Source organism: Rhinoraja longicauda, chromosome 6 (assembly GCF_053455715.1).
Source record: "Rhinoraja longicauda isolate Sanriku21f chromosome 6, sRhiLon1.1, whole genome shotgun sequence".
Lineage (NCBI taxonomy): Eukaryota > Metazoa > Chordata > Chondrichthyes > Rajiformes > Arhynchobatidae > Rhinoraja > Rhinoraja longicauda.
In genome coordinates this window covers 15,402,236-15,419,740 of record NC_135958.1, presented here as the reverse complement: position 1 = coordinate 15,419,740, position 17,505 = coordinate 15,402,236, and the positions used below count along the sequence as shown (strand labels likewise).

The 17,505-nt window shown below is 41.6% G+C and overlaps 1 protein-coding gene across 1 annotated transcript in view; it reads left to right on the top strand.

Moving 5' to 3' along the window:
• LOC144594267 (Y+L amino acid transporter 2-like) overlaps window positions 1-11,886 on the top strand; it is a 103,906-nt gene extending 92,020 nt beyond the window's left edge. The window contains exons 9-10 of the mRNA XM_078400532.1: window positions 10,158-10,341; window positions 11,758-11,886. Coding sequence (XP_078256658.1) covers window positions 10,158-10,341; window positions 11,758-11,858 — 285 coding nt within the window. The 3' untranslated portion in view covers window positions 11,859-11,886. The remainder of the gene's footprint in view (window positions 1-10,157; window positions 10,342-11,757) is intronic.
• Window positions 11,887-17,505: the final 5,619 nt, after the last annotated feature.

Genomic DNA, 17,505 nt, shown 5'->3' with positions numbered 1-17,505 from the left:
GCCTACCTGCGAGAGGGCTCCACGCTGCGCCTGCCCCACTACGCATACAACATAAATATGACACAGAACGGGTTGGAAATACGACTTGCACGAGAAGTGGGCGATTGTCCAAACCCCCGGCACAGCTTGTTATGTAAAGTTTTATGTTTTGTAGTTTGAAGAGCATTGTGTTATTTGTGGTGTTTCATCCACATTAAATTGATGTAAGTAAAGTAAAGGGGGAGATGTGATGTAATTAAAGTAAAGGGGGAGATGTGATGTAATTAAAGTAAAGGGGGAGATGTGATGTATATGTGATGTAAATGCCAGTGCCCCCTTGGGGCCAAGAGCAGAAGCTGGCCAATGGGCTTGTGCCTTGTGACTGAGGTCAGATGACCTTCTAGGGCCAATGGGCTTGTGCCTTGTGACTGAGGTCAGGTGACCTTCTAGAAGTTTCCTGGTGAAGGATCAGTAATGAAATCTTCTTACAAGATGTCGGGCGTATATTCATTGTGCTAGCCACAACAGGGATATTCTTGCTATGGAGGGCGTGCAGCGTAGGTTCACTAGGTTAATTCCCGGAATGGCGGGACTGTCGTATGTTGAAAGGCTGGAGCGATTGGGCTTGTATACACTGGAATTTAGAAGGATGAGGGGGGATCTTATTGAAACATATAAGATAATTGGGGGATTGGACACATTAGAGGCAGATAACATGTTCCCAATGTTGGGGGAGTCCAGAACAAGGGGCCACAGTTTAAGAATAAGGGGTAGGCCATTTAGAACGGAGATGAGGAAGAACTTTTTCAGTCAGAGGGTGGTGAAGTTGTGGAATTCTCTGCCTCAGAAGGCAGTGGAGGCCAGTTCGTTGGATGCTTTCAAGAGAGAGCTGGATAGAGCTCTTAAGGATAGCGGAGTGAGGGGATATGGGGAGAAGGCAGGAACGGGGTACTGATTGAGAGTGATCAACCATGATCGCATTGAATGGCGGTGCTGGCTCGAAGGGCTGAATGGCCTACTCCTGCACCTATTGTCTATTGTCTATTGTCTATTGTCTTACAGAGGACATTACAGCACACAAACAAGTTTTTCACAATATCTTGGTACACATGACAATAATAAACCAATACTACCAAAAAGTTAACAAAGCGTCAATATTTAATTCAATAGACAAGCAGGCAGGCAATGTTCGCATGATCTTGTCAGCCAAAATCAGAGCGAATATAATTATTTTCTTTGAGTAAGGGAGGGAATAAATTAGCCAATGTTCCTGCCATCTTCATGATCCATTTGGGTCAGTTGAAAATTCCCTGGGCAAATGGTAGATGAAACATGATCAGCTATGACCATTATGAACTTGTGGGTACTCAATGTTAAGATTCACATATGCCTCCATTAAATTATTGCAACAAAATACAGATACTCGTAATATGAAATAAAAACATAAAACATTCAGCAGGTCAGGCAGCATTTGTGGAGAAAGAGTTCATGTTTCAGGTAGTATAAGATTTTTTCAGGTAGATTACCTTTCTTCAACATTGGGAAAAATCACACGTTTAAACTTCCAGAGATGGGGAGGGGTGGAGAGAACAAAGGAATTTCCATGTTAGGGTGGAGACCAACATCAGTCTGAAGAAGGGTCTAGACCCGAAACGTTACCCATTCCTTCTCTCCCGAGATGCTGCCTGACCTGCTGAGTTACTCCAGCATTTTGTGAATAAATACCTTCGAAGAGTACACCAATAACAGATGATGAGGAAAGGCGCTGAAGGCTTGATAATAGCAGTTAATCTGCCTGCAAGAGATGTAGAAAGAAGAGGCACAAAGGAAAGTAAAGAACTGTAGGAACAATGAGATAGAACACAGCATTTGCTAAAAATCTGAACAAAAAACAATGCTGAAGTCTAGCAGATGCTGTGAAAGGAGAAAATGATTTATGTGAGATCTGGTCAGAAACCAAAATCCGAGAAAATCTGGCTCTCAGTAGCATAAACCCCAGTCTATAGCCATTTTAATTTGTTGCATTTGATAAAAGCAGAATCAGTCACAATTGTAACGCTGGCACTAACACTCCACAGTCATAGCCATTTCATTCTATAATGCTGGCATCCAATGGAGTGTGGAAAAGTGACTTGGTATGTAGTAGAGGTCGGTGCAATTACAATATGTAAAAGACATTCGGATTGGTTCATCGATAGGAAACGTTTCGAAAAAATATAGAACAAATGTGGGGAAATAAGCCTAGCTCAGGAAGGCAACTTGGTCAGTATGGCAAGGTGGACTGAAAGGCCTGTTTCTGTGTTGCATGACTTTATGTTTGACCCACAGAAAGATATAGAATTAGAGAGTGGCTATTTTCCATCCATTGGAAGTAGATTGCCCTTAGGTTTCCCCAGGATTTCTTGGTTCCAGGCCTGTTTATACCATGGGTGAAAATATGAATCAAAGATCTTGTAGAGATGACATGAGACTGTTCTTAACATTAAAGCAACCTTTAAATGTGTGCGACTTCAAGATTGAAACTGAAAGCAATGAGAATTAAAGTGAAAATCTCCAATAGCTCAGGCCATTCCTCCAAGAAATTTGTTGTGATTAGAAAACGAATCAAGTTCAACTCTAGAAGATTGTTGATCAAGTTACCCTTAGCTACTATATCAATTGTGTTCCCCCAATAATATGGTGAAAAGAATGTTCTTGTTAATTGTGGAATTTTTAACTTCATTAACAACTCATCAAAGAAGTGAAGCAGCAAGACCTGCACAACAACCAGACATGGGATGGTCTTCTTTAGAATTGAGAAGTCTGATGTAAGATTTGATAGCAATATATAAAATGATGAGGGACCTGGACAGAGTGCTTTATTGCAGGCATTTGCCATTTTGTGCAGGGATCAATGAATAGAGGTCACATGTGTAAAATAAAGGTCAAGGGAATTAAGAATAACATGAGGAAATACTAGTTGGAATCCGTTTGAGTTTGGTTTGGTTTATTGTCACGTGTACAGTGAAAAACTTTTGTCACATGCTAACCAGTCAGCGGAAAGACAATACATAATTACAATTGAGCCATCCACAGTGTACAAATACAGGAGTGATAAAGGGAATAACATGAATAATATTTAGTGCAAGATAAAGTCCAAACAAAGATAGTCTGAGCGTCTCCAATGAGGTAGATAGAAGCTCAAGACTGTCGATAGGATGGTTCAGTTGCCTGATAACAGCTGAGAAGAAACTGTCCCTGAATCTGGACGTATGCAATTTCACACTTATATACCTCTTTCCTGATGGGAGAAGGGAGAAGAAGGAGTGGCCGGGGAGCAACTCGTCCTTGATAATGCTGTCGGCCTTACCAAGGCAGCGTGAGGTGTAAATTGGGTTAATGGAAAGGAGGTTGACTTAGGTGATGGTCTAGGTTGCATCTGCAATTCTCTGCAAGTGCTTGCAGTCTTGGCTGAAGTTGTTCCCAAGCCATACTGTGATGAACCCTGAAAAAATGCTTTCAATGGCGCATCTGTAGAAGTTGGTGAGAGTTGTTGGGGACATGCCGAACATCCTAAGCCTTCTAAGGAAGTGTAGAGGTGTTGGTGTGCTTCCTTGGCCATTGCTTCAATATGGGTGGTCCAGGACAAGTTGCTGGTGATATTTGCTCCTAGGAATTTGAAGTTTTCAACCATCTCTACTTCAGTGCCGACAATGCAAACCAGGGTCTGTATACCGATTTGCTTCCAGAAGTCGATCACTATCTCCTTTGTCTGGTGGAGGCTGATTCCATTGTGGCCACAAAGAGTGAATTACATAAATATATGAAGAACAAGAATTTTTAAGACTACAAGGAAAGGAAGAGATTTATCTGAATTTGCTCTGATGGAGATATCACAAAATGCTGGAGTAACTCAGCAGGTCAGGCAGCATCTAGGAGAGAGGGAATGGGTGACATTTCGGGTCGAGACCCTTCTTCAGACTGATGTCAGGGGGGCAGGACAAAGAAAGCATATAGGTGAAGACAGTGGGAGAACTGGGAAGGGGGAGGGGAAGAGAGGGACAGAGGAACTATCTAAAGTTGGAGGTCAATGTTCATACCGCTGGGCTGTAAGCTGCCCAAGCGAAATATGAGGTGCTGCTCCTCCAATTTCCGGTGGGCCTCACTATGGCACTGGAGGAGGCCCATGACAGAAAGGTCAGACTGGGAGTGGGAGGGGGAGTTGAAGTGCTCAACCACCGGGAGATCAGTTTGGTTAAGGCGGACTGAGCAAAGGTGTTGAGCGAAACGATCGCCGAGCCTGTGTTTGGTCTCGCCAATGTAGAGAAGTTGACATCTAGAGCAGCAGATACAATAGATGAGGTTGGAGGAGGTACAGGTGAACCTCTGTCTCACCTGGAAAGACTGTTTAGGTCCTTGGATGGAGTCGAGGGGGGAGGTAAAGGGACAGGTGTTGCATCTCCTGCGGTTGCTGGGGAAAGTGCCTGGGGAGGGGGTGGTTTGGGTAGGAAGGGACGAGTGGACCAGGGAGTTACGGAGGGAACGGTCTCTGCAGAATGCAGAAAGGGGAGGAGATGGGAAGATGTGGCCAGTAGTGGGGTCCCGTTGGAGGTGACGGAAATGTTGGAGGATGATTTGTTGGATACGCTGGCAGATGGGGTGGAAGATGAGGACAAGGGGAATTTCTGTCCTTGTTACGAATGGGGGGAGGGGGAGCAAGAGCGGAGCTCAGCATATAGAGGAGGCCCTAGTGAGAGCCTCATCTATAATGGAAAAGGGGAAGCCCTGTTTCCTGAAGAATGAGGACATATCTGATGCCCTAGAGTGAAACACCTCATCCTGGGCGCAGATGCAGCATAGACATAGAAACATAGACATAGAAACATAGAAAATAGGTGCAGGAGTAGGCCATTCGGCCCTTCGAGTCTGCACCGCCATTCAATATGATCATGGCTGATCATCCAACTCAGTATCCTGTACCTGCCTTCTCTCCATACCCCCTGATCCCTTTAGCCACAAGGGCCACATCTAACTCCCTCTTAAATATAGCCAATGAACTGGCCTCAACTACCTTCTGTGGCAGAGAATTCCACAGAATCACCACTCTCTGTGTGAAAAAAAACTTTCTCATCTCGGTCCTAAAAGACTCCCCCCTTATCCTTAAACTGTGACCCCTTGTTCTGGACTTCCCCAACATCGGGAACAATCTTCCTGCATCTAGCCTGTCCAACCCATTAAGAATTTTGTAAGTTTCTATAAGATCCCCCCTCAATCTTCTAAATTCCAGCGAGTACAAGCCGAGTCTATCCAGTCTTTCTTCATATGAAAGTCCTGCCATCCCAGGAATCAATCTGGTGAACCTTCTCTGTACTCCTTCTATGGCAAAAATGTCTTTCCTCAGATTAGGAGACCAAAATTGGAGAAATTAGGAGACCAAGACCGAGGAATTGGTAGGGGATAGACGTTTTGCAGAAGACAGGATGGGAAGAAGTGTAGTCCAGATAGCTGTGGGAATCAGTGTGTTTGTAGTAGATGTCAGTCACTAGTCTGTCTCCTGTGATGGAGATGGTGAGATCCTGAAACGGTAGGGAGATGTCGGAGATAGTCCAAGTATATTTAAGAGCAGGATGGAAATTGGTGGTGAAATGTATGAAGTCAGTGAGTTCTGCATGGGTACAAGAGGTAGCACCAATACAGTCAATGTAGCGGAACAGCACCTCACTATAGTGAGGTCTACCGGAAATTGGAGGAACAGCACCTCATATTTCGCTTGGGCAGCTTACAGCCCAGCGGTATGAACATTGACTTCTCCAACTTTAGATCATTCCTCTATCCCTCTCTTCCCCTTCACCTTCCCAGTTCTCCCACTGTCTTCCTGTCTCCACCTAAATCCTTTCTTTGTCCCGCCCCCCTGACATCAGTCTGAAGGGTCTGAAGAAGTTAAGAAAGAATATATGGCCGAAGTAGAGCAATTGGAGAAAGAAATTACAAAATTAGAAAAAGAATCTCAAAGGTATGTAACAGAAGAGAAACGAAGACAACTTATCAATAAGAAGTTACAATATAATACATTACAGACATACCGAACAGAAAAAGCAATTATGAGAACTAAACAGAGGTACTATGAGTTAGGAGAGAGATCACATGAGGTCCTTGCCTGGCAGTTGAAAGCCGAACAGTCTTCGAGAACGATTAACGCCATTAGAATAAATACAAATAAAATCACTTATAAACCTTTAGAAATTGATGAAACCTTTAAAAAAAAATATTCTGAACTATACCAGTCAGAATCATAAAAAGATACTAATGAGATAGAATTTTTTTTAGCACAAATAAACCTTCCTAAATTAAATTTAGAAGAACAGATGGGATTAGATATACCTTTTTCATTAAAAGAGGTCAAATAAGTTTTAATATCACTACAGAGTAATAAATCCCCAGGAGAAGATGGGTTCCCACCAGAATTTTATAAAAAAATTAAAGAATTATTAATTCCTCCTTTTATGGAGGTAATACAGCAGGCGGAAAGAACACATAACCTCCCAGTCTTTTACGACAGCGATTTTAACAGATAGGGACCCTTTAAAACCAACATCCTATAGACCTATATCTTTGCTGAATACAGATTATAAAATAGTAGCAAAATTTTTATCTAATAGATTAAGTATTTACCAAAATTAGTACATATGGATCAAACTGGATTTATTAAAAATAGACATTCTGCAGATAACGTAACTAGGTTACTTAGTATAATGCATTTGGCACAAAAGAGGAATGAAATAAGTGTAGCAGTAGCTCTGGATGCAGAAAAAGCATTTGATAGGTTAGAGTGGGATTTTTTATACAAAGTATTGGAAAATTATGGGTTAGGAACAACTTTTATAAACTGGATCAAAACTCTAAATGTGAATCCCAAAGCTAAAGTAGTGACAAATGGCCAAATTTCAACACCGTTTCAATTAAAAAGGTCAACTAGACAAGGATGCCCATTATCACCTGCTTTATTTGTCCTGGCGATAGAACCGTTAGCTGAACTAATTAGAACTGACCCAGATATTAAGGGTTTTAAAGTCAATCAGGAAGAATTTAAGATTAACTTATTTGCAGATGATGTTTTGATATACTTAACAAAACCATTAGATTCGTTGCGCAAACTATCTTTTAGATTAGAAGAATATGGAAAAATATCAGGTTATAAAATAAATTGGGATAAAAGTGAAATTCTACCCCTTACTAAAGGAGATTACACTCAATGTCGATTACTAACCCAATTTAGATGGCCATTAATTGGTATAAAGTATTTAGGTATAAGAATTGATAATGATATGAAGAACTTATATAAATTAAATTATTTATTATTACTAAGAAAAATAAAAGAAGACCTTGATAAATGGATGACATTACCAATAACATTAATAGGAAGAGTTAATGCCGTTAAAATGAATATATTTCCGAAGTTACAATATTTATTCCAAACATTACCAATACAAGTACCACAGAAGTTTTTTCAAGAGTTAAGTAAATATGTGCGGAAATTTCTCTGGAAAGGTAAGATGTCAAGAATATCGTTGGAAAAACTGGCATGGAAGTTTGATTCAGGAGGATTACAACTTCCGAACTTTAAGAATTATTATAAAGCAAACCAACTGAGATTTATTGCATCTCTTTTTGAAGAAAAAAACCCGGCATGGACAAGAATAGAACTAGACAAAATAGGAGAAAATATACCAGAAGACTTTATATATAAATGGGAACCTAAATTGATACGGGGACTGAAAGAATCTCCATTATTAAAATACTTGATTGGATTATGGAATAAGGTAAATTTTGAGGATGAAACAAAAAAATCTTTATTAGGAAAGACAACTTTGATTCAGAATAGATTGATACCTTTTACAATGGATAACCAGCTTCTATATAGGTGGCATCAAAAAGGGATTAGATATATAGGTGATTGCTTTGAAAAAGGTATATTGATGTCATTTGAACAATTGAAAAATAAATATCATATATCAAATAATTCTCTTTTCTGTTACTTTCAATTAAGAGCTTATTTAAAAGATAAATTGGGTCAAACAATGTTATTGCCGAAATCTAAGGAAATTGAAAACCTAATTCAAAAAGGACAAATTAAAAAATTTACTTCTATTATATATAATCTAATTCAAAAAAAGGCCCCTAAACAAGGAATTCATATATCAAGGCGAAAATGGGAAACGGATTTGAATATTAATATTGATGGAACAAATTGGTCAAAACTATGCCTTGACAGTATGAAAAATACAATAAATGTTCGGTTTAGACTAGTACAATATAACTTTCTGCATCAATTATATATCACACCACAAAAATTAAAGAGAATAAATTCAAGTTTATCTGACCAATGTTTTCGGTGCAATCAAGAAATTGGTACTTTTTTTCATTCTACTTGGTCCTGTTCAAAAATACAATCTTTTTGGACAAACTTAAGAAGTTTTCTAGAACAGATTATCGGAATACAACTTCCATACAACCCAAGATTTTTGTTATTGGGGGATGTTGAAGGAATAAGACCACAACTTAAAATGAATAAATATCAGAAAGAATTAATAAAAATTGCATTAGCAGTAGCCAAAAAAACTATCGCAGTTACTTGGAAATCTGATTCCTATTTAAGTATGGACCTTTGGAATAATGAAATTTCTAACTGTATCCCACTTGAAAAAATTACTTATAATTTAAGGAACAAATATGATACTTTTTTAAATATCTGGCGTCCTTATCTACAAAAGAGGGGCCTATATATATATAGAAGAATTGTTCATATTCTCAATGGTTCTTTTGGGAGAGATGTATATATATACAGTTTATTCTGTTTGGAATTCCATGGGGCGTGTGCAGGACCCCCAACACCCAGGCAGTCTTTAATCTTTAATCTTTTTTTCTTTTCTTCTTTTTTCTTATTTGGGGTTAGTATAAGGGGGGTGGGGGGGAAGGGTGGGAGGGTTTGTTTTCTAAAAAGTTCTGTAAAAAATAAAAATAAATAAATTAAAATTTTAAAAAAGAAGGGTCTCGACCTGAAACGTCACCCATTCCCTCTCTCCGAGATGCTGCCGGACCTGCTGAGTTACTCCAGCATTTTGTGATACCTTCGATTTGTACCAGCATCTGCAGTTATTTTCCTACACAACTTGCTCTGATGGAGAGCCATTGTGGACACAGTGGGCCAAATGGCCACCTTCTGCACACTGAATCCATTCTACGATAATAGGTCTGATACTGTAGGTTTTTGAAGGATGCCAGAAATAATGTATGAGAACTGTAGAATAAGTCATTCAACCCAGGGCCGTCTTAACGCATGGGCCTGATGGGCACTTGCCCGGGGGCCCACGAGCATAGGGGCCCCATGCTGATCTGTTTATGTTAAGTGACTTGCAATAAATAAATACTACTTTAAAAATGTAGGTTCAATAAGTGCTTTTTTCGCAACATTTTCGGTCACTAAGTGCTTCTCACAGCGATCTGTAAGTGCTTTTCGCAACAATGTAGCACCCTAAGTCCATCGCTAAGTGCTTTTCGGTAAGTGCTTTTCGCCGGCAGGACAGGGGGGGACTGGTAGGGAAAGGGGGGTGGGGAGATTAACAGTAGGGGCCCCAGTACACTGCTTTGCTTAATGCTGTAAAAACGGCCCTGATTCAACCCCCTTACCATACTTTTTGGCTGTATGTTATTATCCTCACTTAGGTTTCATATGCCTTAATATCCTTGCCTATTTTTTTTTTTAATCACATTTTTGATGGTCCTAACCTCCATTATCATTGAAGGAGAAAATCCAGATTTTTTGGTGCCTATGTGAAAAGTTACTTCCTAATAACCCCTGAATGATTGGCACTAATGTTAAGGTTAGTTTTCCTTGTATTGGACTCTCTCCTCACCAGTAGTAAATGGCATATCCTTTTATATTAAACATCTCAATCAGATCCTCCGTAATTTTCTCTCGGCAATGAAACATGACTTTAACTCATAATTAAAATGTTTGTGCAGACAATTTTGGATGTGGTTGTGGGGAGAGGGTTGGGTGTATATTACACCATTTCCATGGCCAACCAGTCCTTCCAGGTGTGCATACCTGAAACATATTGCTATGTTTCCACATCTTAAAATTGCCTGATTAAATGTCTGTTTTGGAAGCGTGATCACTTTTCTCACTCTTGTTTCAGATCAACATGTTTTATCCAGCCCTCTTCTGCATATGCATTTTGGGCTTGATAGCAGTGCCTGCATACACCGACACTATTAATTCCCTAATTGGGATTGGAATTGGATTGACAGGAGTCCCAGTCTATTTCTTATTAAGAATGAAGTCAAAAGTAAATTTTCCTGGTTGGCTACAGAAGATTTCAGGTAAAATACATTAGTAAATAATAAGCACATTAATTTTTTTCTGATGATTATTTGTTTCTTTCAATTTGTGCTCAACATAAAATTATCTATGATTGACCATAAAAAATATACCAAATATTTTTGTGATAGTAAATTTGAAGCTGATTTGACACAGCATTCTAGTTTTGTAATTCGTCTCTTACTGCAGCTCCAAAAGGAGAGTAGCAAAGTAGCTGGGTAACAATCTGAAAAACAAGCTCCACTCCCTGCCCAAAAGGATTATGTCAAAGTTATTGAAACAACATCTTTTTCTGAAACTAAAGGATAACTTATCTCACAAATGGATTAAATATTCTCATTTATTGTGGTTGTAAACCGTTTCTTCGGTGAAGTAACTCAACAATTGAGTGAAAAAAATCTAATATTAATGACCTCCTTAATCATTTTTCACTGCTATTCATTAATGGGAGGTATTAGGCTTTAAAGTATCTTTTTTTTTTAACAGAAAGGGTTCATTCACTGAATGAGAGCTTTACTATACATTCAAAGGCCATATTAATAAAATCTCCACAATTGGCACTTGCTTTATGCTTCCTTTTTAGTCTTTTTTTTTCATTTCCCCATCTATTTTAAGGGAATTTCACACGTACATGCCAGTAAATTGACAAGTACCTATTTGTCACAGAAGATCACTTAAAGATCAATAGAACTTCTTTTTTTTTTTTTGCCTTGCATGGGATTATAACAATTTATATCTGTATAGAATAGTTTCTAAAATCTCATCAAGGTTAATTATGTATAATAAAAAATAGTTAAGAAGCAAAAGGCGAAAAGGCATAATCAAAAGCAAAGCAAGAGAGCCGTCAGGAAGTAAGTTCCAATTCATGGGGGTTGGCTGAGGTGGTCACCGATGACATGGGTGCATTAAGCATTTTGCATGAACAGTCCAAGGCTGATAGCGTTTTGGCCGGTAACAGTATGTTTAAAGCTGATAGCGCTGTGGCTGGTAGCGCTATGCTTAAAGTTTCACGCGCCAAGTCTGCGGCCGACAGCGCTTTGTTTCCGGGGGGGGTGCTCACTCGGATGCAGGCCCTTACCATTGGTTGCAGTTTGAATTTGGAATCGGCACTATTGGCCAGGACTTAATGGCTGTTATTTCAACCGCTGATTTCTGCTTGTATAAAGGCAGGCCAATAAATCTGATCTGTAACTAAATGGACAGGTGAGCCTTTTTCTGCTCTGTTAGTCAGATCCTTAAACCTGTTCCCTTGTAATAATGGGAAGGATGAAAAATATAATATTTTGGGTGAAGATTAGAGATGGAAAAAGTGAGGCCATTAAATTTTTTAATACAAGGATAGGACATTTTAATTTGAGTAAATAAATGTTGTCACTTCCCATTTCTGGGTCCTAAATAGCTCCATCTTTCCTCCACAGGTAAACTCTCTAGGTACATGCAGCTGCTCTTCTTTTGTACACTGATAGATAAAGATTTTGAAGAGCATCAAGAGAGGGTTGTTCGCAAACAGATGACATGAAAACCAATGCACCCTTCTTTTAAAAACACCTGCAATACACGAGGTTTAATGTGAATGAGTTTATCACTTACCATACTTGTGAATTTAAACTTTGTCACATGTTTTACATGGTGGGTCACATGGCCAGAAATTAATCCTTCACTTTAAGATTAATTTTAATTTCTATGTAATCAGTTTATTTAGCATTCTAAAAACAAGAAATCGGAATTTCATTAAACCAAATGTTAAAGTCTGGAAGGCTTGCCCATTGCAGGGTTAATTGGGAAGGCAGGGAGGATTGTCAGCTATTAGTAATAGCAAAGTATTTACTTTTATGCTACTTGTAGGCAGCATTGGCTCATCCTATCGCCAATGATGAAGTGAGTTGTCAGAAAGAGAATAATACTCACGATGGAGGCAGTAATGGAACGTAAAGTTCTCTTTCATTGCTGATGCTGCACTAACATTGTAAAGTGACAATGTTATATGTGAGGCAGTGTGTCTGCATACCTGCTGGAGCAAGACTGTCACTACAACAAAGAAACCAGTGCTGAAATATTTCTGCTTGCCCTTGCAGTCCAAAGGATTGATTTGCCACTTGCTAATCAAGATGGATCTTTCCTAGTGATTGGTGAAAATACAGCAGTTAAAAAATAAAGCTTTAATGTGAGAAATTTAAAAAAAAATTATTGTCTTCAATAAAATGGCTCTTTATAATAAACATAGCATAGAATTGGGTTGCCCTTTTAGTTGAATTGAATATGCATGTTTTATGTAATCTAATTAGTCTTAGTGGTACTAGCACTCATTAACATTTTTAAAAATTAGTTCTGGGAAAAAAAGTTGGTAAACGTCAGTTACACAATTGAGTATTTTTAGTCTATTTGCTGTTGTAAAAATACAGTCAACTCATCCTTGTAGCCTATTTGATGATTATATGACATAGAACCTCAAATTTACTTACTAAACATGTAATTCTCCAGTCTGATTTTTAGTAAAAGAGAGAATGTACTTTTATTGGGTTGAATTAATTTAAGCTCAGTAAGAAATTATAAATCCTTTCCACTGTACATCAATTTTAATACTTTTTGTGTATTTATTTCTAAAAATTCATTTTCTTCTGCAACAAAAGAGAAACAGACTTAAAATAAATTCTACATTTATTGCTTTGGTACTCTGGTAAGTACAGATTTAATCTGTAAGGATGCTTCGATTGCCTCAAGATTGTTAAATTACATGATAGGTACTTTCCAAGATAATGCTCATCCCAAATCTAAACATCAAAGAGGAATCGCCAGAGTAAATACTGAAAAAATGTTTCCTGCATTCTATTAGAATTGTGGAAAATTCACAAGTCAGAAGGTGGCCACTTAGCCCCTCACATCCATGTCAGTCCAAGAAGATCCATCTAACCAGATACACCCTTCCAGCACTTTGTAACCATCAAAAAAAAGGTCGTGGTTCTTTAAGTAAACATAAAGATTTCAACTCGACTGTTATTTCAGGTGGAGGTCCAGACCCTAATACCCTGTGCATGAAAAAACATTTGTCATTCCCTCCTCTCACCCTCCTGCTAATTAGTTAAAATCTATGCAACCTGGTTTTTGTCCTCTTGAAGAGAAACTAGACCAAGTGGACACATTGGGCCCATTCCTCGTTAGGTTCCCATTGTGACATGGGAAAATCGTGTTTGTTCTTTAAAATAACCTAAAGCCAATTTCAGTTATTAATGAAAATGTACGTATTAGATCAATTTTTTTTAGAATAAAATTAATCTCAATGAAAATTCCCCCCCTCACCCACTCCATCCCCCTCCTAAGACTCACCCACTCCATCCCCTCACACCATCGCCCCTCACCCAATCCATTCCCCTCCCCCCCAACTCACCTACTCCATCCCTCCCCCCTCCCCTGACGCTCTCGTCAACCCCCCATTGGCCGCCACTTCCGTCACTCGGGCTGATGCTGCCCCCCTCCGAGCGGCAATCACTGGGCCGGGTGGGAGCGGTGACTACACCTCTCAGTGTGAGGCGTGCACAAGATGTCGGAGCGGAAAGAGGAGAGCAGCCGCAGTGTGTGTGTGCCGCGCTGCCCGCTGGGGGTTGTAGTCCGATGAATTAGATCAACAGGCCCTGAGCAGGCGCGGAATCTTATGTTCTGTGCACGCACGGATCCGGCGGCCATCTTAGGTAAGTATCAAATCAACGGGCTCCAACTGCACAGGCGTGGACGCGTTGGGTTCCCATTGTGACGTCAAACACACGGACCCGTTGGGTTTCAATTGTGACCGTCATACTCGGCTGATGGGGACGGCAGGTGGAAAAAGTATTTTTAAAGTTTAAAAAGGTGATTTTTAATGTTTAAAAAGTGAAAAAAATTAAAATATAGCAAACATTTGAACCACAAGACAATGGTGATTAAGGTGGTGGTAAAATTGTGGCGCTATTGTGTACCGTTTTGACTGTATTTCAATCACTATATATATATATATATATATATATATACAAGATGATAGTTTTAGTAATATAATTATATATACTAGACCAAGTGGGGCCATTGGGCCCGTTCCTCATAGAGGGGGAATAGGGAAGGGGAGAGGGTGTGACTGAGGAGCCCTGGTCCCAAAGCCTCTCCTGTATTGGTGTCGCACCCTCAACCCCCTACTCAATCCCCCTTATCCCCCCCTCCCTTCCCCCCACCCCCCCCCCCCCCCCATTCTCTTGTGGCGAGTGGCGGCGAAAGGCACCTACCGAGCGTGCAGGGAAGAGGAGGGGGCGCCGTACTACTCGAGTCGGGCAGCGGAGGTGGGACTACTCGAGTCGGGCAGCGGAGGTGGAACTACTCAAGGCGGGCGGCGGATGTGGGACTACTTGGGTCGGGCAGCGGAGGTGGGACTACTCGAGGCGGGCGGCGGCGGGTCTGGGAAAGTGGGGAGAGGAGGGGAGAGAAGCGCGGCGGGAGGCGTGCACAAAATGGCGGAGCGTGAGGAGGAGAGCGGCCGCCATCTTTCTGAAGTTGCGATGAAGCGGCAGCGGCCCTCGTCGACCCTGCCATCGGTGGAAGCCAGCCGCTGAAGGAGGAGGAGAAGCTGCCCGCTTGTGTGCGGTAACGGTGCGGGGCGCTGGGCCCGGGCGGCAGCGGGGACTCGAGGACGCCGTGGGTTGATGGGACGGAAGGGAAGGATGAGTGGGCTATTGAGGGAGTGCAGCGTAGGTTTACTAGGTTAATTCTCGGAATGGCGGGACTGTCATATGTTTGAAGACTGGAGCGACTAGGCTTGTATACACTGGAATTTAGAAGGATGAGAGGAGATCTTGTCGAAACGTATAAGATTATTAAGGGGTTGGACATGTTAGAGGCAGGAAACATGTTCCCAATGTTGGGGGAGACCAGAACAAGGGGCCACAGTTTAAGAATAAGGGGTAGGCCATTTAGAACTGAGATGAGGAAAAACTTTTTCAGTCAGAGTTGTGAATCTGTGGAATTCTCTGCATCAGAAGCCAGTGGAGGCCAATTCTCTGAATGCATTCAAGAGAGAGCTAGATAGAGCTCTTAAGGATAGCGGAGTCAGGGGGTATGGGGAGAAGGCAGGAACGGGGTACTGATTGAGAATGATCAGCCATGATCACATTGAATGGCGGTGCTGGCTCGAAGGGCCGAATGGCCTCCTCCTGCACCTATTGTCTATTGACCATCAGTCCGACCATCTCCCTCCTGCTCGGGAGTGTCCTCCGGGTGTGAGTGAGCGGGGAGAGTGAGGGGAGAGAGGAGAGAAGCGAGAGGAGAGGGGAGCCCCTGATTGTGGGCGGATGGCTCTGCTAACGGCGTCCATCTTGTTTGTACGAGTGAGGAGAGAGGCCCTGTGTGCCCTTTGGTGACGTCATACTCACAGCACTTTGAAAAAATGTGTTTAGAAATGAAAGTTTTAAACTTTAAAATGTCTAACTTAGAAAATATAAGACCAATTTAAATAACACTTGTTATAAACAGTTGCCAGGACAGTGGTGATTAAGGTGGCGCTAAAACTGTGGCTCTATTGATTACCGTTTTGGCTGCAGGTCCACATGTCTCTCAGAGATATACATACATACATACATACATGAATTGTACAGGGGGGGGGGGGGGGGGGAGCTCATCTCACAGTCGCACGGGTCCCATTGTGACGTCACACGCTGAATACCTTCAAGAAATCGGTTAGAAATTAAATGTTTTAACTTTATAACCTCTCTAATTAAAAAGATATAGGACCAAATTAAATAAAACTTGTTAGAAACAGTCGCCGCGAGAGTGGTGATTAAGGTGGTGCAAACATTATGGCGCTATGGTTTACCGTTTAGGCGAAATCACAGAAATACATAGATACATACTTATCCCCCCCCCTACTGTCCCCCTCCCCCCCCCCTACTGTCCCCCTCCCCCCCCACCCCCACTCTCTCATCCCCCCAACACCATCACCCCCCTCCCCTGCTGCTCCACCCCACCCCCTCTTCCCCTTCTCCCCAGTCCCACTCTCCCTCTCACCCACACTCGCACTCTCCCCACCACCCCATTCCCCACCATCCCCCTTTCCCCCACTCTCTCCTCCCCCCACCCCTCTATTCTCTCCTCCCCCAGCCCCACTCTCTCTCCCCCACCCCCCTACTCTCTCCTCCACCCCCCACACCCCCATTCTCTCCTCCCCCAGCCCCACTCACACTCCCCCACCCTCCTCCACCCCTCCTCCCCCCACCCTCACTCCCCTCCTACCCCCACCCTCCCCTCCACCCACTCGCCCCACCCTCATTCTCACTGTCCCCTCTAAGACCACCTCCCATGAATCCAACTCCTCCCCCAGGACGGAGCCAGCCTTCCTGATGAGTTTGTTAATCCTATTGCCATCTGGGGCCTTCGCCCTGCTGCCCCAGCACACGGCAACGAAGAAGATGGCACTAGTTACCACTGATTAGTAGAACATCTGCAGCATCAGATGATGAAGGAGCGGAGCCTTCTCAAGAAGTACAACCGGCTCTGTCCCTTCTTGTACAGGGCCTCAGTGTTCCTGGACCAGTCCAGTTCACTGTCCAGGTACACTCCAAGGTATTTGGTAAATTGCACATCCACACCATTGATGGAGAAGGGTTGTTCCTCTCCTAAGGTCCACCATTAACTCCTTAGTCTTGTCAGTGTTGAGCTGCAGGTGATTCAGCCCACACCACTCAACAAAGTCGTTGACTACACCTCTGTATTCAGCTTCCCTCCCTTCAATGATGCAGCCCACAATTGCAGCTAACTGATGATGATCTAGATGAGGTCTTGATCTTCAAGCATCTTTCCTCAGACATCTAAAGTTGGTGCTGGTGTACTGAAGGTAATGATGAATCTCATAATGTGTGTCTGCCTTCACAGAGGCAGCCATCGAGGTATGGGAAATATTTCATGATTTAAAGGGTTTCCTTATGGATCTTTATTGTTGGATTACAATGCTATATAATGGGGAAATGCTTTCTGCAACACAAGTGTCTAAAGGGCTAGTGGGTTGAAGGGAACAGAAAACTCATTAAAAAAATAATGCTCAGAATTTATTTCTAATTAAATAAACAAAAGGAATTTGCTACTTGTCTGGTATGCAGTACTGTTACCAATTCAAAACATAATGTAAAGAAACTGATGTTAATGGCAAATGTAATAAC